At 42.2% G+C, this 19,511-nt stretch overlaps 1 protein-coding gene across 1 annotated transcript; it reads right to left on the bottom strand.

Annotated features, from left to right (window-relative positions):
- Positions 1–2,334: 2,334 nt before the first annotated feature.
- On the bottom strand, positions 2,335–19,187 carry ADSL (adenylosuccinate lyase). The gene is made up of 13 exons (XM_056481812.1): positions 18,896–19,187; positions 14,472–14,675; positions 13,326–13,370; positions 12,479–12,558; positions 10,555–10,726; positions 10,210–10,256; positions 9,732–9,822; positions 8,853–8,922; positions 7,631–7,778; positions 5,738–5,828; positions 4,818–4,907; positions 2,813–2,989; positions 2,335–2,483 (listed from the first exon to the last, which is right to left on the bottom strand). Exons 1-13 carry the CDS (start codon positions 19,049–19,051, stop codon positions 2,397–2,399), a joined length of 1,458 nt encoding a protein of 485 aa, XP_056337787.1. The 5' UTR covers positions 19,052–19,187; the 3' UTR covers positions 2,335–2,396.
- Positions 19,188–19,511: the final 324 nt, after the last annotated feature.

Raw genomic sequence — 19,511 nt, 5'->3', positions numbered from 1 at the left:
GGCGGCGGCGCGCGGCGCGGCGGGGGCTGTAGGCCGGGAAGCGCGGGCCGGGCTGGGCCTGCGGATGGTCCTGCTCGGCACGGCTGCACGGACATGCACCCAACGGCACAAAGCGCCATCTGGGCTCACGGACCTGTCACGAAATCAATTAGGAAAAGCCCTCTGAGATCGTGGAGTCCTACCTGTGACCGAACACCACCATGTTAACCAGAAACTGACTGCCACGTCCAGCCTTTCCTTAAACACCTCCAGGGACAGTGACTCCACCACCCTGTGTAATCACCCTTTCTGTGAAATTCCTACTAATGTCCAACCTGAATCTCCCCAGTCCAGCTTAAGGCTGTGCCCCTTGTCCTGTTGCCTGGGAGAAGAGGCTGACCCCCATCTGGCTGCACCTTATTTCCAGGTAGTTGTAGAGCGTGACAACTCCTCTGAACATCTTCCTCTCCAGCCTAAACAGCTCCCTCAGCTGTTCCTCATCAGATTTGTGCTCCAGACTCTTCACCAGCTTCGCTGCCCCTCTCTGGACTTGCTCCAGCACCTCAATGTCCTTTCTGAACTGAGGGGCCCAGAATTGGACTCACCAGTGCTGAGTACAGGGGGAGTCAATTCAAGAGCGGAACAGTTGAGAGCTGCTCCTGAAGCACTGCTTGGTGACCTCCTCCCAACAATCACGCTGAGGGGAGAATCACATCTCTGGCTGTTGCCACTGCTAACTCTGCAGCAAAGTAGGAAATCAGCTCCCAAACCAAGGAATGCAAGTCTCCTAAAGGATTTGTGTATCATGCCAGTTTTCTGGGAGGATGACTTTTCCTCTGCACCACTGTTAGTCGTTTAATAATTTCCAGGAAAACAAGTCCAACAGCCCACAGCTGACAGCCTCTACCTGACAAAGATTTATTTCCAATGATTAGAAAAGATACTGTTCCTCCTCTCCACACAGGGCTGGTTGGTTTTTTCAAAGAGGAAAGAGGACCAAAAAAGGACGGCTTACGCATCTGTCTGTTTTCTTTCTTGGCTATCGGTTTGAGTAATAGCCAGAAAATTACAAGGGTTCAATTAGAGTTATCCTTTTCAAACAGATGGCTAATTAAATGTTAATAGCACAAGCAAGCAACATGTTTTAAACACCATCAAACTCACAAATATTTCAGACGTTCTGAATGCCATATTCTAGGGGCAAGGTAAAGCCACAGCAATCTCAGTGGTAGGAGATCACAGCCTGAAGCTTCCCACTGCTCTTAACTACTTAAAAAAGACAAGCCTTATTAAAACGTGCAGTATTTTAAAATCCTCTTTCAACAATGATGACCTGAAGGACAGCAGGTAGCCTCTTTCAATTAGTTCTGCTTTTTTAAAATTCTCTTCAGCAACCACACTTCAAAAATCATCAAGTAATCCTTATGTCATCTCTGAGAGTCTGAATAAATAAGAGGCCAGAGAGAGCTTTTTTATTGCACTGAAGCAGAAGAAACACTCTGTGATGTAATAATGCTGGAATAAGAGGTAAGGGAATTATTCCAGTTTAAGTCAAAGGGAATAGAGTTTGATCCACTACTAAATGTCCAGTAAAGCACAGACATTACAAAACAGATCATTCATGTCCGAAATAAACCCAAAACTCTTGAATTTCCCTGGCATTCAATGAATTCCAGTATCTTTTTTCTTTCCTTATCAGACAAAACTTGTAGTAGAGAACAATTGTGACATGCCAGAGCCTATCTGCCACTTATCAAGCACCTACAGCCAAGTATCACAATCACAGCCAAAACACAATGACTGGTTTCATACCCACAACCTGTAAATATGATTTTCAGAAGCTACAGAGCCACAGCTACAGTATTAAACTAAGAAAGGAGCATTGAGAGAGCACCAGTTTGATGAGCCATGAAGTTCCATGGCCTCTCTCTCCCATTATTTCTAATATTTTGACCTGTTTGCTCCCCAAGTCACAGTACTCTGAAAGTCAGAACAAACTTTTATCAACTTTTGAGACACCTGTAGAGAAAATTTCAGGGCATGGAAAGAAAGATGAAAATGGGAGTGGCCTCAGTTCCCCTTACCTCTGCTCTTCTTCAGGTCAGTCCTACATGATTGTCAGGCAGCACCAGGCATTGCTTTTTAACAGCTGGCACCAGCTGGTAAGGGGCCAATGAAGGTGCTGTGATAAAGGTACCTTGTCACAATTGAGCATTTCTCAGTAACACTATAGAAGGAGGTTTGGCCTCCATCAAACAGCAGACAAAGAATGAAAAGCCCATCTGGAATCAACGTGGCTGTAAGCTCTGAGGGTTAAATGTACTGTAGAGAACCAAAATAACATGACACAGTAAATAGACCCGGGTCAATAAGGCTTTTATTATCTTCCTGTACCCACACACTCTTGCAGACTACTCCTAAAGTGCCAGTTCAATTTTCCCACCCATCTTGCTTTGGTATGGAACCAGCGCTGGTCGAACCTCCTCCTTCAGGAACTTTGCCACCTGTTCAAGGTGAGAAAAACAAAATTAGGAAAAAGTCTTGCCTCCTCCTCCCTCTTTGGACCTGCCCGTCTCACTGGGGTCTCTCTTTCACAAAGACACCCAACAGTGTGGTATATCCAGGGTGAAGAGTGCGAAGCCACAGGGAAGAAAGACAAGAAAGCCAAGGAAATCAAAAGAGAAAAATGTGTCTTCCTTAGACATATTAGCTGACTTAGAGTTATATAATATGTACACTCTGCAGCAAACAGAGTGTACATATTATATACAAGAGGATGCAGGATTAAACTACACCCTGCATTACAACCCACAGTCTCTTTCCACTACTTTACCTGTTGAGGAGCACGTCCAGTGAAGGAGGAGGGATCCAACAGGCTTTCAAGTTGTTTATGGATAGGGCTGAAGTAAGGATCAGCACGGACACGGGCAATGAAGTCATTGTCACCCCCTTCCTGCTTCACAACAGCTGCTGCTTGCTGAGAGAGAACACGGATTTTCTCATGGCAATCCTGTATGTACAGGAGAAGAAGATGGAAAAAGAAAAAAGTCATTCAATTGCAACTGACAGCACATGTTCATCTCACCAACTTGTGTGGAGGGAAAAATATTGCCCTGGACAGTGCAAAAAGAAGACACAGTTTGGACTGCAGTGGTTCACATGCCACGGCATTAAAACAAGTTTTTCTTCATTCTTTCACATCTGCCCTTTGAGGCTAAAACAGTCCAAATGTCACATACATTCCCTGTTAAACTATAACATAAACTAATGACACTGGAATCTTCTTCAAATTTCCCAAATACTCTTAGGAGTCAATCTAAGGGATTTTTTTCAATTGCAAACAACGTAAAACCTCTACAGATTTTGAAAAGGGAAAATAATCTGTCCAATTTAACAAGCAGTGAGACTTTGCAAACCACGGCCTACATAAGGGTAGACCGAGGAAAAGAAAACATTCCTTTGGAATCAATAGGTAAGGACAAGGGAACCCAACTGTAGTCAGGTACCACCTGCAAAATCAGATACTGCCATGCTGGTCCTAAAGTAGAGCCATGTGGCTGCATTTATTGTTATGTAGGAATCTTCTCATTAAATGTATTATCCTTGATATACAATTAGGACAAAAATTATCCTGCTTCCTCTATCCAAATGTCATTTTGCTTCAGCACTGACATGTTTCAGCTGAACAGATCTATCTTCTGGGTGTTTAAGGGAGAGAGCTGTTTAGTAGTGGGGAAAGGAAGTGAGTTTCAGTGCTATGAGGTGGGAAAGCCTAGAAAATGTGCTGTTCCAAAGTTCCCAGCACAGGAAAACAGAACATACAAATGTGAATATAAACACCTTCTAGAAACTTACTAAGCACTATGGGTATGTAATTAAATAGAAAGAAGGCAGGTCAACAAGAGACACAAATGAATCACAGAATGTGATTCACATGATGTGACCCTTAATGCATTTAGTCAGGAAGCTTACTCACTGACCCATTGACATCAGAGACACAGGGGAAAAAAAGGAAAAAAGGATGTTTCCTGACTAACATAATGGGTGATGTGCCACAACTGTTTCAGAAAACTGAAACCACATATATTCTGCTCAAAGCTTCTATCAAACCCTTTCAATTATTCTTGCAAGTTTCACTTCTCTCCTTGATGTGGAAATAATCATAGAAGGAAAAATTATTATCTAAAAGGTAAGTGAAAATAAGGTGTTTTATTAAGATGGAAATTTGATTATCAATTTTGACCTGAATTGTGAAATTAAATTATAAGGAAATACAATCTAATTGTGTCTGAGTTTATTTACTAAGGAAAATATTTAATTATAGTTTGCTTGAACACAGGAAGCTGAATGAAGGACTATAAACAAAGTGGTTAGTATACTGTACTGAGTTAGGGAAGAATGACACATGAATGAGTGGTTCAGAATGGTCTTGCCTTTTTTGTTAACAGTACTGATTCATCCTCTTTTAATTTATAAGGTAGCCAAGTGCCAACATGTTCCATTTAAAGAAGCCTGGCCTGTGTTCCAAGTTCCTTCAAACACTTAAAAAAGGAAAACGCCTACTTAGTATCAAACATAAAAATAGGTCTCCCTCTTCTCCAGCACAGCCAGCCAGATGAGCCCAAACACACTATTCCTAACAGAAAACAGGGACCTTCACAAGTGCTCTCCCCTCTGAGAGCAGAGCCTGGCTTTGCAGCACGAGTGAAATACTAATAACTCTGAGAGCAGGTGAAGAGCAGAGAAAGGTGAGTTAGGACAAGAGCCCAGATACATTTGTTTCTCAGGAGAAAAACACCAGGCTGTAAACAAAGGTATTTTGGACACTTCATTTGTACCTGGCGATTGCCCCCAGCCTTCACCATTGCCATGATTATATTCTCTGTGGCCATGAATGGCAGCTCCTGCCGGATCCTTCTCTCAATCACCTTAAACACACACAAAAAAAGAAAAAAAACCAGGAAGAAACAGCATTATACAAAGTCTACAGAAAACTGAAAACTTCACAGTGAAGTTTTTTTCCTCTCCCCTTGAATATCTATGACTGGACAATGGTCACAGAATCATAGAAAAGTCTGGGCTGGAAGGGACATTTAAAGGCCACCTAGTTCAACCACCTGCAAGGAGTGGTCACATCTTCAGCTAGATCAGGTTGCTCAGAGCCCTGTCCAACCTGACACTGTTTCCAGTGATGGGGCATCCACCACCTCTCTGGGAAACCTATTCTAGTGTGTCACCACCCTCTTTAAAATAAAACTTCTTTCCTATATCATCTAAATTGTCTCTCTATCAGTTTAAAACCTTTACCCCTTGTCCTATTAACAGGCCCCGATAAAAAGTTTGTCCTCATGATGCAAAGACAAATTGTCATTTTGAACTTAGCTCTGGAAATCCAGATATTGAAGCTGATAATACTTAGAAGCCGTATCTTGTAAGAGACCTATAGTTTGGAAAAGATGTCCAATAATTTTTTTTAACCTGTAGTAAGTTACAGGACTGGATGAGATCTGTCTAGACAGTATCTTTTGCAGTTAAGTTCTACAGACCCATTTTGTAATTCAGGGAAAAATATCCTTTGTATTTACTCTCTTATTGACCTCACAAGAGGCCTTTCATGTCCTACAATAGCAAGAGTAGAGCAAAATTCAGAAAACAATTGAACTAACAGATAAAAATGTAATTCTTGGTGTGGGAGCATTTTTGTACACTTTGGCATAGTTGTAGCATTACCAAGGAAGTCCATTATCTCCTGCTTTACCTTTGGATACACCACGAGTCCCTCGGAGATGTTCTGCAGTGTGCTTAGAATGATGTCAGCTGTGAGGAAAGCCTCAGCCAGACACACGCGCCTACAAAACACACCCAGAAACTGGTCAGCAACAAAGCCATGTTCCAGTCCACCTCAGATCCCTCAGCTTCCCTAAAAAATGCTCTAAATAGCATTACTGTGGCCTAACACTGCAGCTGTTCTCTTTTTTTTGTCTTTTTGTTCAGTAGAAAGGGACAGGGAATAAGGTGAAAAAGCTCCAAGAAAGCTCCAAGACAATTCAGTGATTACACAGATAGGAAACAGGGCAGCGGTCTACAGGATCTTCCCTTGTATGTTCTATGTTGAACTGTCTACTACTGATCCTACCCTGCAGCAGTAAGACATGCTGCATGCTCATGCTGTGCCTGGCTGTGCTCAGTGGGGAATTTCCAAGGGGATCCATCCATTTGATGAGGGCTTTCTCCAAGAAACCAGCTCCTGGTCACAAAGCAGGTTCCTGACAAAAAGCAGAGAAGGGAAACAAGTAGTGGGACTAAGCTGTATCAGGCAAAATGCTCTGCATCACAATGCAGCAAACATAGCATCATCCATCTGTGACAGCAGGGCCTGGCCCATCCTAAACTGTGATCTTTTAAAATATTCTATTTCTTGAACCCTGTGCTACATCTAAGCCCTCCAAATCTACCAAAGTGCCTTAAAACAACTTTGCTGAACTGTAGATTGATTGAACTTTCTCTTCCTTCCAAAACACTACAGCTTTAACAAGAAAAATCCAAGGCATAGATTTTTATAATTAGTTAAGGAAATGGAAAAACGAGTCTTTCTATTAGATGAGATGAAAATAAAATTTAAACATTCCAGTACATTTCTCAACACTTGGTAGCTATTGGGAAATAAACATACCATATTAATCAGTATGCAATCTCTTAAATTTACGTTGTTTTCTGCTGCCTATGCAGCTCTTTTTATGATGAGACTAGGAGCTGTGCAGCAAGGTCCCTCTGGGAAAAAATCTTCTATTTTTTCACAAAATTTTTTGCAGGTATTACGTTTGTGAAGGCATTTTAAAAATAACATTCTCATTAGCAACCTTAATGTTAATCTAGCATTAATCAAGCCAAAACTGCTGCTGTTCATTGTCTCACAGGTGCCATACCTTCAAGTCTAGAGTTCTCTAAGATTCCAAGAGATCAAATGCTGCAACAGAATATGACTTTAAAACTAAAATGTCTCAAAGGAATGTATGAGCTTTATGCAGATTTAGTACTAAATAAAAGATGGAAGCATTGAATTTAATCACTGTAATTTACCTGAAAATAATTGCAGACAACTTCTGTTCAGCTCAAAATAGTCATAATGAAGAATCAAAAAACAAAGCAAAATTTGCTGAGCAATATCCTAAAGACCTGCACAGATTTCAATGAAACTTCTTTAAAAGTAATTGTGCTCTTTCTCCAAGACCTGGCTACTTCTTATAAATAATAATTTTTCAAAATTAAGATATGTGTTTTAAATTAGTTTCACTCTAAAAAGTGAAAAAAAAAAAAGGAGCAGGGTCAAAAAACTCCATCCAAAACAAAACAAGGATAATTTGAGAAATGAGAGTACTTAATACTGAGCTGTTGAAACAGAAAGACCATGAAAGCAATTTATTACCCTGGCCTTGTGTCACTCCCTTTCACTGCTGGTTTACTTTGCAGAAGATCTTGACATCAAAAAAAAAAACCTAGCAGTTTTTATCTGACAGTACAGAGGAAACCAATTTGTAGTCTCTGGGTTCTACTGAGACTGCTTTTTGTCAAGGTGGTATCTTGTGGGTTTAGCTTAAAGGCATTATTTCCTAAAGAGACCAGAGGGCCTTTCTGCACAGCCGAAACAGACCTGTTGGCACTGTCATCCAGCGTTCTCTCAAACCACTGCACGGCGGCCGTTTGGAGGGGATCCATCACCAGCGTCATCAGGTGCCGAGCGAGGCTGCAGCAGCGCTCCGAGCGCATCGGGTTCCTCTTGTAAGGCATGGCACTCGAGCCTGCCAAAGGAGCAAAAGGCATGCTAACAGGGCAACAGAAGGAGTGCTGCATTGGGGAGAAGAGATAAAGGTCCTCCCCCAGGAAGGAAAAAAGTGTCAGCAGTCATAGTTTTGATTAAAGCCTCAAAATACAACCATTTTCTAATACAACTATTTTCTATAATAATGAAAATGACACCACCATTTCCCCCTTCAGATCAGAAACATCTAAATATGGGCAAAAAGAAAAGGTCAGATGACATTTTTGCAATTCTGCAAAACAGAAAAACTACCACATACAAGGGACAAATAGTCTTACTTTTTAATGTAGTATTTAGCACCATCTCTCTAGGCTATCCATGGCAATCTTAGCAGTATTCAAACCTCCATCTGCTCAGTAACACTGTCATTCAAACTCAGATGCTTACACTGCTGCCTGTTGCTCTAGTGAATGAATATTAAAACCATCCACAGAAGTTAGAATGGTACAAGTACCAGACAGGAATAAGGCTTAATTCGCTGATTCAATTCTATACAACTATTTAAGGGACCTGAACTTTCTTTCAGCCAAGAGCCAAAACATTACATTTCCTTTTCCCTTTCTAACAGTGTCAGAATCATATCATTGGTGCTCTTCTAGCAAGGGTGCAAGGTCCACCCTAGTTTCAATGTTCCTAATTTGACTGCTTACAAAGATCAAAAAGCTGAGCTGAACTGAAAACCTGCTTTCCAGTCAGTTTCATGAGGACTGGAAAACATTAAGCACTCCTCAGACCAGGTCTGCCTCTCTAGGCAATGGAACATACATGGCTACTCCTCCTCTCCCCCCTAACACAGAAGTGCACAAATACAAACCTGATTTTAATTTCTTAATATCCATAAATCTTTAGGTAAGGTGTTCTTTCTTTTTTCTTTTTCCTTCCCCCCTCCCCTCCTTTTTTATTCTTTTAAAAGGATTGAAAATACTAATGAAGTCAACTCCAGTTAATTTAAAGCAAATTCTGCCAGGGACATTTCTAAGTTTGTTTAAAAGGCCACACCAACATAAATGAAAAGATAAATACACCAGTCCAAGAAAAGCCTCTCATCCCTTACCAATCTGGTCTTTCTCAAAAGGCTCCTCTATCTCCTTCAGGTTGGCCAAAAGACGAATGTCAGTGCAAATCTAGAAAAAAAGCATGAGAAATTAACAAAACAGAACCAAACTAACACCCACCAATATATCTTACTGTTACTGCTCTCAGAGAATCTTTGCATCTATGTGCAAGAAGTAAACTGGAGGCAGTGAAAAATTTGACCAAAAAATTGACATAATCATACTTCCTGGCCTAAAAATGTTTGACAAGAAAACAAAGAAAACAGCATGTCCACTGGATTAGAGGAGAACAGGACTCCAACAAGGGCAAATGTTTGCATGGAATGGAAGACAGATCAGAAGAGAACACTGAAAACGCATCACAAAATTGCACAGTGATTTGAAAACACAGATAATGTATGCTCACTGAACTGGGAGAAAAAAACAAAACAGAAGAAAATACCACAGATCACTTTAGCTCAAGAGAAAGAGGGAGGGAACAGAAATAAATCAATGAAAAGAATCCACAAGGACAGAGAGAATAACACCATTATCAGAAAGGCAATTAACTAGGAGGAATTGGTGAAATTTGAGAACTCATATACCACTAGGAAAGACATTTACTCTAATTGGACCAATTTAGCATAGATTAGAACAATATCTGGTGTTAAAGCAAGTTAACTGCTCAGTTAACTTGCTTTATTTGTCACTGGTTTTAAGATCTCTGAGATCTGAGTACCAGGCGTGTAACCAGTGGTGAATTTACATGATCACAAAGAAAACAGCTGAACAAGGAACACCAATACTTCTTGAGCAGAGCATTCTGCACCACGAGCACCTTCTCTTCAAGATCTGAAACACTTCTCCTTCTTCCCAATGTATACAAGTAGGGTTCTCACCTTGTGTATAGAAGCCCCCAGACTGGCCAGCACAGCCAGGACTCCAATATCCACCTTGCGACTGTAGGTCTGCCCTGTGACCATGTAAGCCCTAGAAATAAGCACACAAATTGAGCATTCCAGCCAGACACAACAGTACTGCAAGACTTTGAGCAAGGAGTGACATGGCTCTTGAAGTGGAGGGCTGTCACTCTGCCCTGATGAGAACAATTTTGGATTCAGGCTGTCAATTCCTTGGGGCAGCATGCAGATGGGAGAGAAGGTAAACAGAGGAAAATGGACAGCTGTGCTTTGACAGGGAGACAAGTAGAAGTGGCCTATTTAGGAGGTGAAGTTTTATGCAGGAAAATGCAACTGGGAATGGAAGATGGCAAGGGGGAATAAGTGAACAGCAGCACAGATGTCGGTTTGGCAACCAGGGGAATGTGGGCCAACACTACCAGCAGGAGTCACACACTGCTAAGAATTTGTTACATACCGCTTAAATCCTGCCTTTGCAGTCACTAATCTGTCCAGCTCTTCAACCTTGGGGTGAAGTGGAAAAAAACAAAAACAAAACAGTTCAAAATACAACTCAACAAGGTTAACAAGACCAAAAATGGTCTTTTGCTTTTCTCAGTTTACTGTCAAAAAATCTTCTACTTTCTGTGAAACATCCCTTCCCAAATGCTGTTTGCTTTCACACAGAGCCTTGTCAATGAGCCCCAGAAGGATCACTTTGTAAATTTAATGCCAGAATCTCAATGTTCCCTCAAAGAAAGCAGAATTCCAGAGTGCAAAACTGCCAAGACTGTACATCTGCACCCTGGACTGTCTGACATACTTTACTGTGGTCTCCCTCAAAGAGCTGCAAGAAGCTGGCTTGAGTGCCAGTGGTGCCTTTCACACCCCGGAAGCGCAGGTCATCCCGAGCCCGCTCCAGGTTCTGCAGGTCCATGCACAAGTCCTGAATCCACAAGCAGCAGCGCTTCCCCACAGTGGTGAGCTGGGCAGGTCTGAAAACAATCAAGAACACAACATGACTCGTTGAGGATTGGCACAAGCACCACACTTCACTGCTGAGTCTGCCATTAAGAGTTCCCTACAGATTCATCTCTCTTGACTCATTTGAGCAGAAATTAACAGGATTTGGCTTAGGCAGAAGGATGTACCAATGTCAGCAGTAAATGGTACTGAAGATTTAATAATTCCTTTCAGGAATTAGATAGAATTACATTACCAGAAAACAGCAATTCTGTGTCCATGTGCCAGGCCTGCGCCCCCTGCGGGCCTGCAGGGGCTGTGACAGGCTGGGTGCATCTGTCCCCCACCCCAATTGTGCTCACCCAGGGCATGGGGGGCACCCTGGCTGACTCACAGCACTGGTGTGAACTTCTCAGCACAGAGACATCTGCATTCACTTTGTGATTTTAAATGATTCCTCTCAGGAACCTTTCCTTCTTATTTATAAAAATGTGTTCTTCAGCTTCTGGGCAAACACACTTCAACAATGCTGCCAGCCAACACTTCTTGTGAGACCTCTACCTTGGAATAAGTAACTGCAAGCTTCAGCTACACCTCAGTCCCCCTGAAAATGCTTTGAGGTGAAAACAGCAGTGTTATGCAGAACCCAGAAAGTGAACATATTTCAAATTATCCACATGAACTCCAAAGAAAACCTCTATACTATTTCCAAAAACCATAAATACATGAACAATGTGCTCCTGATTAAGCTCAGACATAAGAAGGGAGCTTGTAAGATCTGGAAGCAGGGACAGGAGATCCAGAAGGAATACAAAGAAACTATTCAACACCGCAAGGATGGGGCAAGGAAAGCCAAAACGCACCTGGATGAATTTAGTATGGGATGTGAAAGGCAAAAAGACAGGCCTCTGCAAGTAGATAAGCAGGAAAAGGGAAGGCTAGGGAAAACGGACATGATTGTAAATGGAGCAAAGGCCCTGCTGACAAACGACACAGAAAAGGCTGAGGCATCAATTATGATTTCACCTTGCATACACTTCTTGAACACTTCTCTGTCCTCTTTCCAAAAGCCTAAACAAAACTAACACAGATACTCCTCCAAAAAGCTGTAGATGAAGAGGGCTGTAGGACTAGAGCTGATGGAACTAACATTGCACATACAGCAAGACAATAAATCAGAGACCTGACATGATGCTTTCACTCTCCTTTGGAAGAACTGATCAAGTACCAGACACTGAGTCTAATACAAGCTGTGCTTAATTTCCCTGCCTCTGCTGTCCTGCATCACTGAGGTAGAAGATCCAGGATTACCTTATGGTATAGTTAGTGCTTCTGAAAACAGTGTTCATGAAGCAGGACATTAAACTACCCCAAGAACAAAACCACTCACATCTCACTGTCTTTTGACTCAGTATCTGTAGTAACAAGTAGCCATTGAAAAAACTTTCTAGACTGCAGTGGAAAATTACATAAGAAAAACAAAGAAAATCTGACTGGAAGACAAGCTTAGTGCAATTATCAGTCATGCTTTTTTGAAACAGAATAATATGCACATCTGTGTTAGCCTGGAAGTCATCCTTTATGAAACTCTGTGGAAGCAACTGCTGACAGCTAGTCAAAGCAACAATCCAATTTCCTGAGACAAGCCTGGAGTCAGGCACATATGCCTTTTCTGAACCACCAGCTAGTGAGAGATGGGAAAAAGGATGGCAGAAGAGCAGTAGCAGGTCAGTTTAATCAAAGCACAGACAACAAAAAGAAAGCAAAGGCTGATAGCTACTTACTGGTAGTGAGTGAAGCCCAAAGCAGGCATGTCAGCATACTTCTCAGCAAAGTCGGCCAGCCGGCTGATCACCCTTGCGAGCTGGTGGAAGCAGGAAGGATAGAAAAGAGGTGGAATGAGAGAGCAAAAAACCTCAAACAACACAGCAGAAGTTCACATGCTTAAGCACAACATTGTGAGAAAAACGGGAGGGAAACCACCGTGCATGAAGTTGTACAGGGAGGGACCTTGAGGGGCAACTGTGCAGCCCCTTCTAATTGTAGAATATAAGTTTCGGTTTTTCAGGGCACGCATGCAATTTCTGCTTGCTACAAAACTCAAGTAAGAGCCAACACAAGTCACTGGATTCAAGCTCAAACTAGTCTAATCTTCATGCCCAACCCAATCCTGCAGTTGGTTCATCCTTGGATAATTTTTTTATTCCTGGAATTGGTCAGAAATTAAGGTGCTTGGCATATAATTGACACATGTACAGTCCAGGGCAAATCGGATGTCAACTCATTCAGGTCAGATAGACAGCACTGCACTATACTCCTGCTATATTTGACCTCAGAAAATTGTATTACATAGTTTCTTGAATGCTGACACACTCCTAGGAATATAGCTAAGGATAAGATTAAGATAATCCTGAAAGCAATACAGTTGTATTGCTATGCAGTACCTGTGGCACAAATAAACACGGAGCTGCTTATAATTCTCACTGTGAGCAAAAAAGGACTTGAGAAAGGAAAGGAAGGGAACTGTTCACTTTTTTGAGAACAACCCAGCCAGACAACTCCTCCTAGCTTCCCTATGCATAGGACATGAGTGCTCCCCACTTCTGAGGCACTGCAGAACCACCTTCTCACCTTGGGTAGCAGGAGGTTAAACCCATCACGGAGGACAATCAAATCCTGAAAGAAGCAGAGAAAGGAACTTTGAGCCATGCCTAAAGGACCAGACATAACAGTTTCTCTCAGAGAGGACACAGATTTATGCTTTGTGGACTCAAAAGTCTCCTCTTAAAACAAATGATTTGCTTTGCTTCTTGTAACAGAACTTACACTGAACTTGCTCATGACAAAAATGCTGGATCCACCACTGCTCCTTTTATACTGTCCACAGAAAGTCCTAAGTGATGGAAGACCTGTTTCCACCGAGTGCCTGTGAATGATTATTTTGAGGCTCTTGCGACTGCTCATGGAATGACAGACTAAATCATATGGTTCTAAGTGGAAAACACAGGCACTGTAGGCTAAAGACAGCAGGAAAATAAGGGCTAACGAGGCACCAGTTGTCTTTCCTCCTTCTTTTGAGACTGAGGTACAGATTGTCAAAAGAAATTATGATAGTAACCAAAAGTTTAACAGGTTTGCAAAGGAGTAGAGAAAAAATAATCACACAGCAGCTTCTCACATGACAAAAGCAGCTGTGAAGTTGCAATGGCTTGAACAGTGGAACAGGAACATATACTGAGAAGTAAGGCTTCAGTCTGCACTCTGTTCTAGACGAGGTTTTTCACAAATTATTTTAGTTCTGTAAAACTATAAAAGCACCCAGCTTTTTAACTTCACACACTGATCCATTCTCTTCGCTGCTGAAAATCTTCTTTGCCCTGAATGTTCCAAGTAGCAGTTGAAAGCTCATGGACCCTGTTTTGTCAACAAACTCTTGTCCCAGGGGTTTAACTGATAAATCACAACAGTTCACGTGTTTCTTCATGTGTTTGCAACTCCTCTCTTATCTCCTTGAATATTTAACATGCAAGCAGAGGTTAAAGAACAGTTTCCAGACAGATCTCGCATCACATCAGAAGAAAGGCAACAAGTGGAGCTTGCCTTCATAGGGTAGCCAGGTTAAAGAACTGAACTAACTTAAACAATAAAATTAACAAAAATGACTGAAAAATCCACTTAATATTCTCTAAAGAAAACTTTATAAGGAGCTATAAAACAAACAAGCCTAGCTTTGTTTTTCGCAGCTCTGCAGGCAGGGAACTGTAAATACTGTATTACCGTGTTATCCCCTACGTAGCAGGAAGTTGCTCCAAGGTGAATGATGGCTGCAGCTTTTGGACAGCAGTGGGCAAAGGTGTGCACGTGGGCCATCACATCGTGACGCAGCTTCTTCTCCTCCTCTGCTGCCATCTCAAAGTCAATGTTGTCCAGATTTGCTTCCATCTCCCGTATCTGCTCATCTGTGATTGGAAGCCCAAGTGACTGCAAGGGGAAAATAACTTTATTGCTTTTTCTCTTTACCAACAAACTGAGACAGAAGCTGTTTAAATAATTTACTCCCATCTGACATCTCCCAGATGTGTGACAATTTGGTATAATCGAGCTGTAACAGCAAATGCTTTCATTCTAGTGCTCTCCAGCCTTTTCCAATGGATAGGGGAGTGTTCATTCTTAGATGTTCCTCTTGGGGTTCGTACTTTCTTCAGTCATGTAACACTCCTGTGAAAACTACAAAAATTAAAATACATAGGGAAAAGTGATATAAAAATAGTATAGCTGAAACTTCTTTTAATGAAGTTTACCTTTTGGATAAATAAAAATCCAGCTAACACGGGACTAAATAACCTGTGTCAGGAAAAACTCTTTGGACTACAACTAGACCTACATAAATGTAAACAGGGGGCTTAAAACATATGGAAAGGTATATATATTTTATATGTCGGTACTTTTTCAAAAGTTCTGTAGTACCTCATCTCAGACTGAATGTGAAACCTTGTGACATCAGTTACTTGATCTGGAAGAAGGAGATTAATGCTCCTAGTTCACATTCAAAACTAATTGCTAGAGCTTTTCAGCAAGCTGATATAAAAACAAAGATATCCACAAGATTATATACTGGTATAATCCACTAAAATGAGAAAAACGTGTTTTCGTGATACCGAGAAATTAAAAAGTCTCAAATGAACTTGGCATTACTACCTCTTCCAAATTAAAATACTATTGTGCTGTGTATCAGCAATGAGAAACCAGGAGCCCTCCAGGATTCAAAGTATTTAAAAAACTGGTTCTGTTCAGAATCAAACTGACTGAAAAAATAGTTTGCAGATGTGGAACCTGGAATTGAAGAAGATAGCAAGTGAAGCGGAAGTGTCCTCAAGGTCCTCATCAGATAATTAGTACCCAAACTTATGCTGTTGCAAGTATATACATGCCCGTAAGCGTGCAGCTATTTGAGGAAAAGCACCTGGCCCTAGACTGCTGCCTTTGAGGTGCCCCAGACTGCACCTGCCTGAAAGCACAGGCAGCTCAGCAGGCAATACACTCCTGAGCCAAGATTAAAAGCTCATGCCTTGCTCAGGTATCTGTGATCCTTCGGGAGAAGCTAGACCACAGTACAGAATCATACAGAGAGGAAAGAAATAACCCCCCAAAAGGGATGACTTGATGTAGAACATGTACAAGATAGGGTAGTGCCAAGACAAATGATGTTCTCATCTGTCCACAAACAACATGTGAGGCCTCTTAGCTTTTGCTGAATTTGGCAGTACCTCAGGAAGAAAACAATCGAACGTCCTTCACACACGTGTACCTAAGAAAACCAAGTAGGAAAACTACACAAGGAAGAACACAAGGTTTTCCCCAAAGAACCACAGGTCAGTGAAGTCAGTGATGAGCTCTCTGGACTGTGCTTTTAGGGTGTCATTCTTCTGAGACTATTCCAATATTCTGATGTGCCACTCTAGCAGCTACGACTTTTCATCACTAACAGGTGGGTGACATGACACAGCTCCTGCACACAAAATGAGAACGCTGGATTGCTCATTGTATAAAGGACATATGACAGAAAAATAAAGAAACTTAACTGGGCAGAAAAAATAGATGGTGGGTTACTATAGAAAGGTTACTATAGAAAACATATATATTTTACAGGTGCAAAACATATTGTAAGTCAGTTTGATGCTGCAGGATGTCAAAGCTACTTCTATGAGAAGGGAGAGCTCCAAGAAATTTGTACTTGACTTTCAAATACAATTAAGTCAAGAGTTCAAGATAAAAAATGTTAATAAAATAATCATAATTCAAAGGAATTTATGCAAAAAATTAAAGTAGTGTTTTGGGATGGGTATAAATTCAGACACATTAGCCCTTAACTCAAACTTTAATACTGTCAGTTGGGAAAAGATAAGTTTTTCTTACTAATCCCACTTTTCTAAGCCTGTTCTTTGAAACTCCTGCTATTGCCTGCTGAAAGAAGCAAAACACTGTATAGACTTTCTGCCAAATTCAGTTTCTACTGAAATAATTCTTCCACTCTTATCTCACATCCTCCAAGTGGACCACTTGAAAATTTCACCGATTAAGTAGAGTGAAAATTGAAGCCATCTGCTTGGTCCTGTACTTTACCTAAAATTTTATCAATAAGCTGCATGTCTTCTGTCTTATTACTCCCTGCAACTTTCAGAAAACCTATGGTTAGACCTTCCTAGATCTGATTTATCAGAAGACAAAAATGAGTAATACCCACAATTCATTTGTTACTTTTTGATTTTAATGTATCTTCAAAAAGAATGATGGCAGAAGAACACATGAATGTCTTGGAAGTGAGGATATGTGCTCCAGTAAATTGCCACGGTTCATTTATTACCTGCTATTTGGGTCAATGTTCTTTCTCATAGAAATACTATGCATCTTCTATAAGGAACCTAAAGAAACTGCTTGTGTGTGTAACTAACTGATCACTGACAGAGGTAACAGGTGCTGGAAATGGCTGACTCTTCCTCCTTTTTAGTCCAGAGCTGACATTAGATTACAAACTGCTCTGGAACGAGCTGCCAGATAAAAATAGTTGTCTCCCTCTACCCACTATGAAAAGAGAGCTCAAGAAGTTGCAAGACCTGTCTCTATTTTCTGGGAACAAAACTCTGCTGGGGTGGCAATGGGAGGCAGAGCAAGGGTCAAGAGACGAGGTAGCCAGGAGTTTAGGGCTTGGGAGTGAAAACCTAGAAGCCCCAGTCTGGTTCTTTCAAGCAGATTGCTTTCTCCTGTTGGGCAACTCACAGATTCTGTTCTTGAACAAAAGTAAAAGTGATAATTACCTGCTGGAATTAATAGGACTATGTTTAAACTGTCATGCTTTGAACATGCAAAGCTCCTCAAGCATGTACTCATACTATTGGCACTTTCTATAGTAGATAAGATTTGCAGCTTCCTCACTCCAGCATCTGAACTGTGATGAAATCAGGCATGTGGTACTTTGGAAGGTGACTCCTATTTAGCACAGCTGTACAATTGCATCTTCTGCTTCTGAAACATCATGTTTGGTCCAGCATATTATTTACAAAGCTGCTGTAGTGATACTCTCCTTGCATGCAGAAGGAAATCACAGTAATGACACTGTGTTCATTCTCCAGCACAGTGCTTCTCTGCCCTTGCACTCATAGTAACAGTCAGACATAGTGCTTGGATTGCTTCTAGCAATCCCAGGGCTTTGAAAACAGAAACTGGACTCTGTAAAAAAAAAATAAAGGGGTGGGGAGGGGCTCCTATTGAGTCTGATTATGTCAGAAACCAGGTGGTTCTGTGCCTTTTTTTCCTTTTTTTTTGGGAAACACATTACAGCTTTTTGTTGTCAAAAACCTGGTAAGAGTCACAAGGAATCAAGTTAGTGCACTGACTGTCTCAATTAAGATGTAATAACAGCTGTACATGTATCCCTAATTAGGATCAGAATTAGAAGTTTCTTAAAGTGCACGTCAAAAAAGTTAACTTCATATCCTTTACTAGCACAACAGCTTGCAATCATATGGACATACTCTCAGCTTCTGCTTGCTAATAGTTGAATTAATAATACACAATACCACAATCTTTTGTGTCATTATTGGTTTTGCAGCACTTAGCCTGCCAGAAACATCACTACTACTTGTGGGATAAATGTACTGCTCGCTTTGGCCAAAAGCAAACTTATCTCAGAAAAAAGGGGCTATCTAACAAGGAATGACTGCAGAATCAGGGGGTGGTCCGGCTGGCACGGACTGACAGCCATGGGATTGAATGGACAGCGGACCGACCCCGTCACACCTCCTGCAAAGCAAACACCGAGCGCTCGGGAAGGACACCGATGTTTGCTCAAATGCAACCCCTCACCAAAGATCGCTTAGCAGAGCATTTACAAAACCAATTTTACAGCGCGGGCAAAAGTGCAAGGGGGAGGATATGAGGCGAGAAGAAGTGATTTGCTGAGGGGCAACAGGTACGCGGAGGATTGTGTACAGAGGGTTGAGTAACCCTGAACTCGCAGAGCACCCACTCCTGGCGGGACGCGCCGAACGGGAGCCCGGAACGCTGCTCTATCGGATTCCCGAGGGTGGCACCGGGAAGGTACGGCCGACTGCCGGGCCCTCATTACAGAGCCCGTAAGGGAACGGGACGTGAAGATGCCCCGGGCACCACGCTCAGCGCCCTCAGTGCCCTTCCCGCGTTACCTTCTCAGCCTGGGCGAGGTAGAGCCAGAGGCGGCGCCAGGTGCCGAACTTCTTCCTCTCGCTGAAGTTGTAGGCCATCTCGGCGCTGGCGTAGCGCGACACGAGCGGGGAGCGGTAGCGCGCCATCACGTCCTCCTGCAGGGCGGGGGCCGCCATGGCAGCGGCAGCAGCAGCGGCAGCAGCAGCAGCAGCAGCGGCGGCACAGGCACAGGCACAGGCACAGGGCCCGGGGCAGCGGCGCGGCCCGCGGATAAGGCGGCACAGGCCCCGCCCGCCGCCCCCAGCGCCCGCCCCGCCCCGCCCCAGCCCGCGGCGCCCCCCCGCGCCTGGAGGCCAGCGCGGCCTGAGGGCCCCGACACGGCCGCGGGACACAAAACGGGCACAAAACACAGCTTTAAATGCTTAGCAGCCAAACACATTTATTAGTCTTTTTTTTTTTTTTTCTTTTTTTTTTCTTTTTTTTTTTCTCCAGGAACCCAAAAATAGTTTGTAGTTATAATGTAAGCAACTGAGTTGCACATAATACAATCATATCTTTCAAAAAAAACAAAACAAAACAAAAAACCGAGAAAAACAAAAAACCAAAAAAGCTGTTTAAAAGCCCAAAAAAAAAAAA

The sequence above is a fragment of the Oenanthe melanoleuca genome, chromosome 1A, assembly GCF_029582105.1.
Source record: "Oenanthe melanoleuca isolate GR-GAL-2019-014 chromosome 1A, OMel1.0, whole genome shotgun sequence".
Classification (NCBI taxonomy): Eukaryota; Metazoa; Chordata; class Aves; order Passeriformes; family Muscicapidae; genus Oenanthe; species Oenanthe melanoleuca.
Note: the sequence above shows the minus strand (reverse complement) of the source record. Positions and strands in the feature narration are given on the sequence as shown.

Excerpts from the sequence above, each read along its gene's own strand:
- ADSL (XM_056481812.1), bottom strand. The coding sequence starts at position 19,051 with ATGGCGGCCCCCGCCCTGCAGGAGGACGTGATGGCGCGCTACCGCTCC. Across the intron at positions 14,676-18,895 it reads ACCTCGCCCAGGCTGAGAAG|TCACTTGGGCTTCCAATCAC; the intron begins GTAACGCGGGAA and ends TTCCCCTTGCAG. Across the intron at positions 12,559-13,325 it reads TTAACCTCCTGCTACCCAAG|CTCGCAAGGGTGATCAGCCG; the intron begins GTGAGAAGGTGG and ends TGCTTCCACCAG.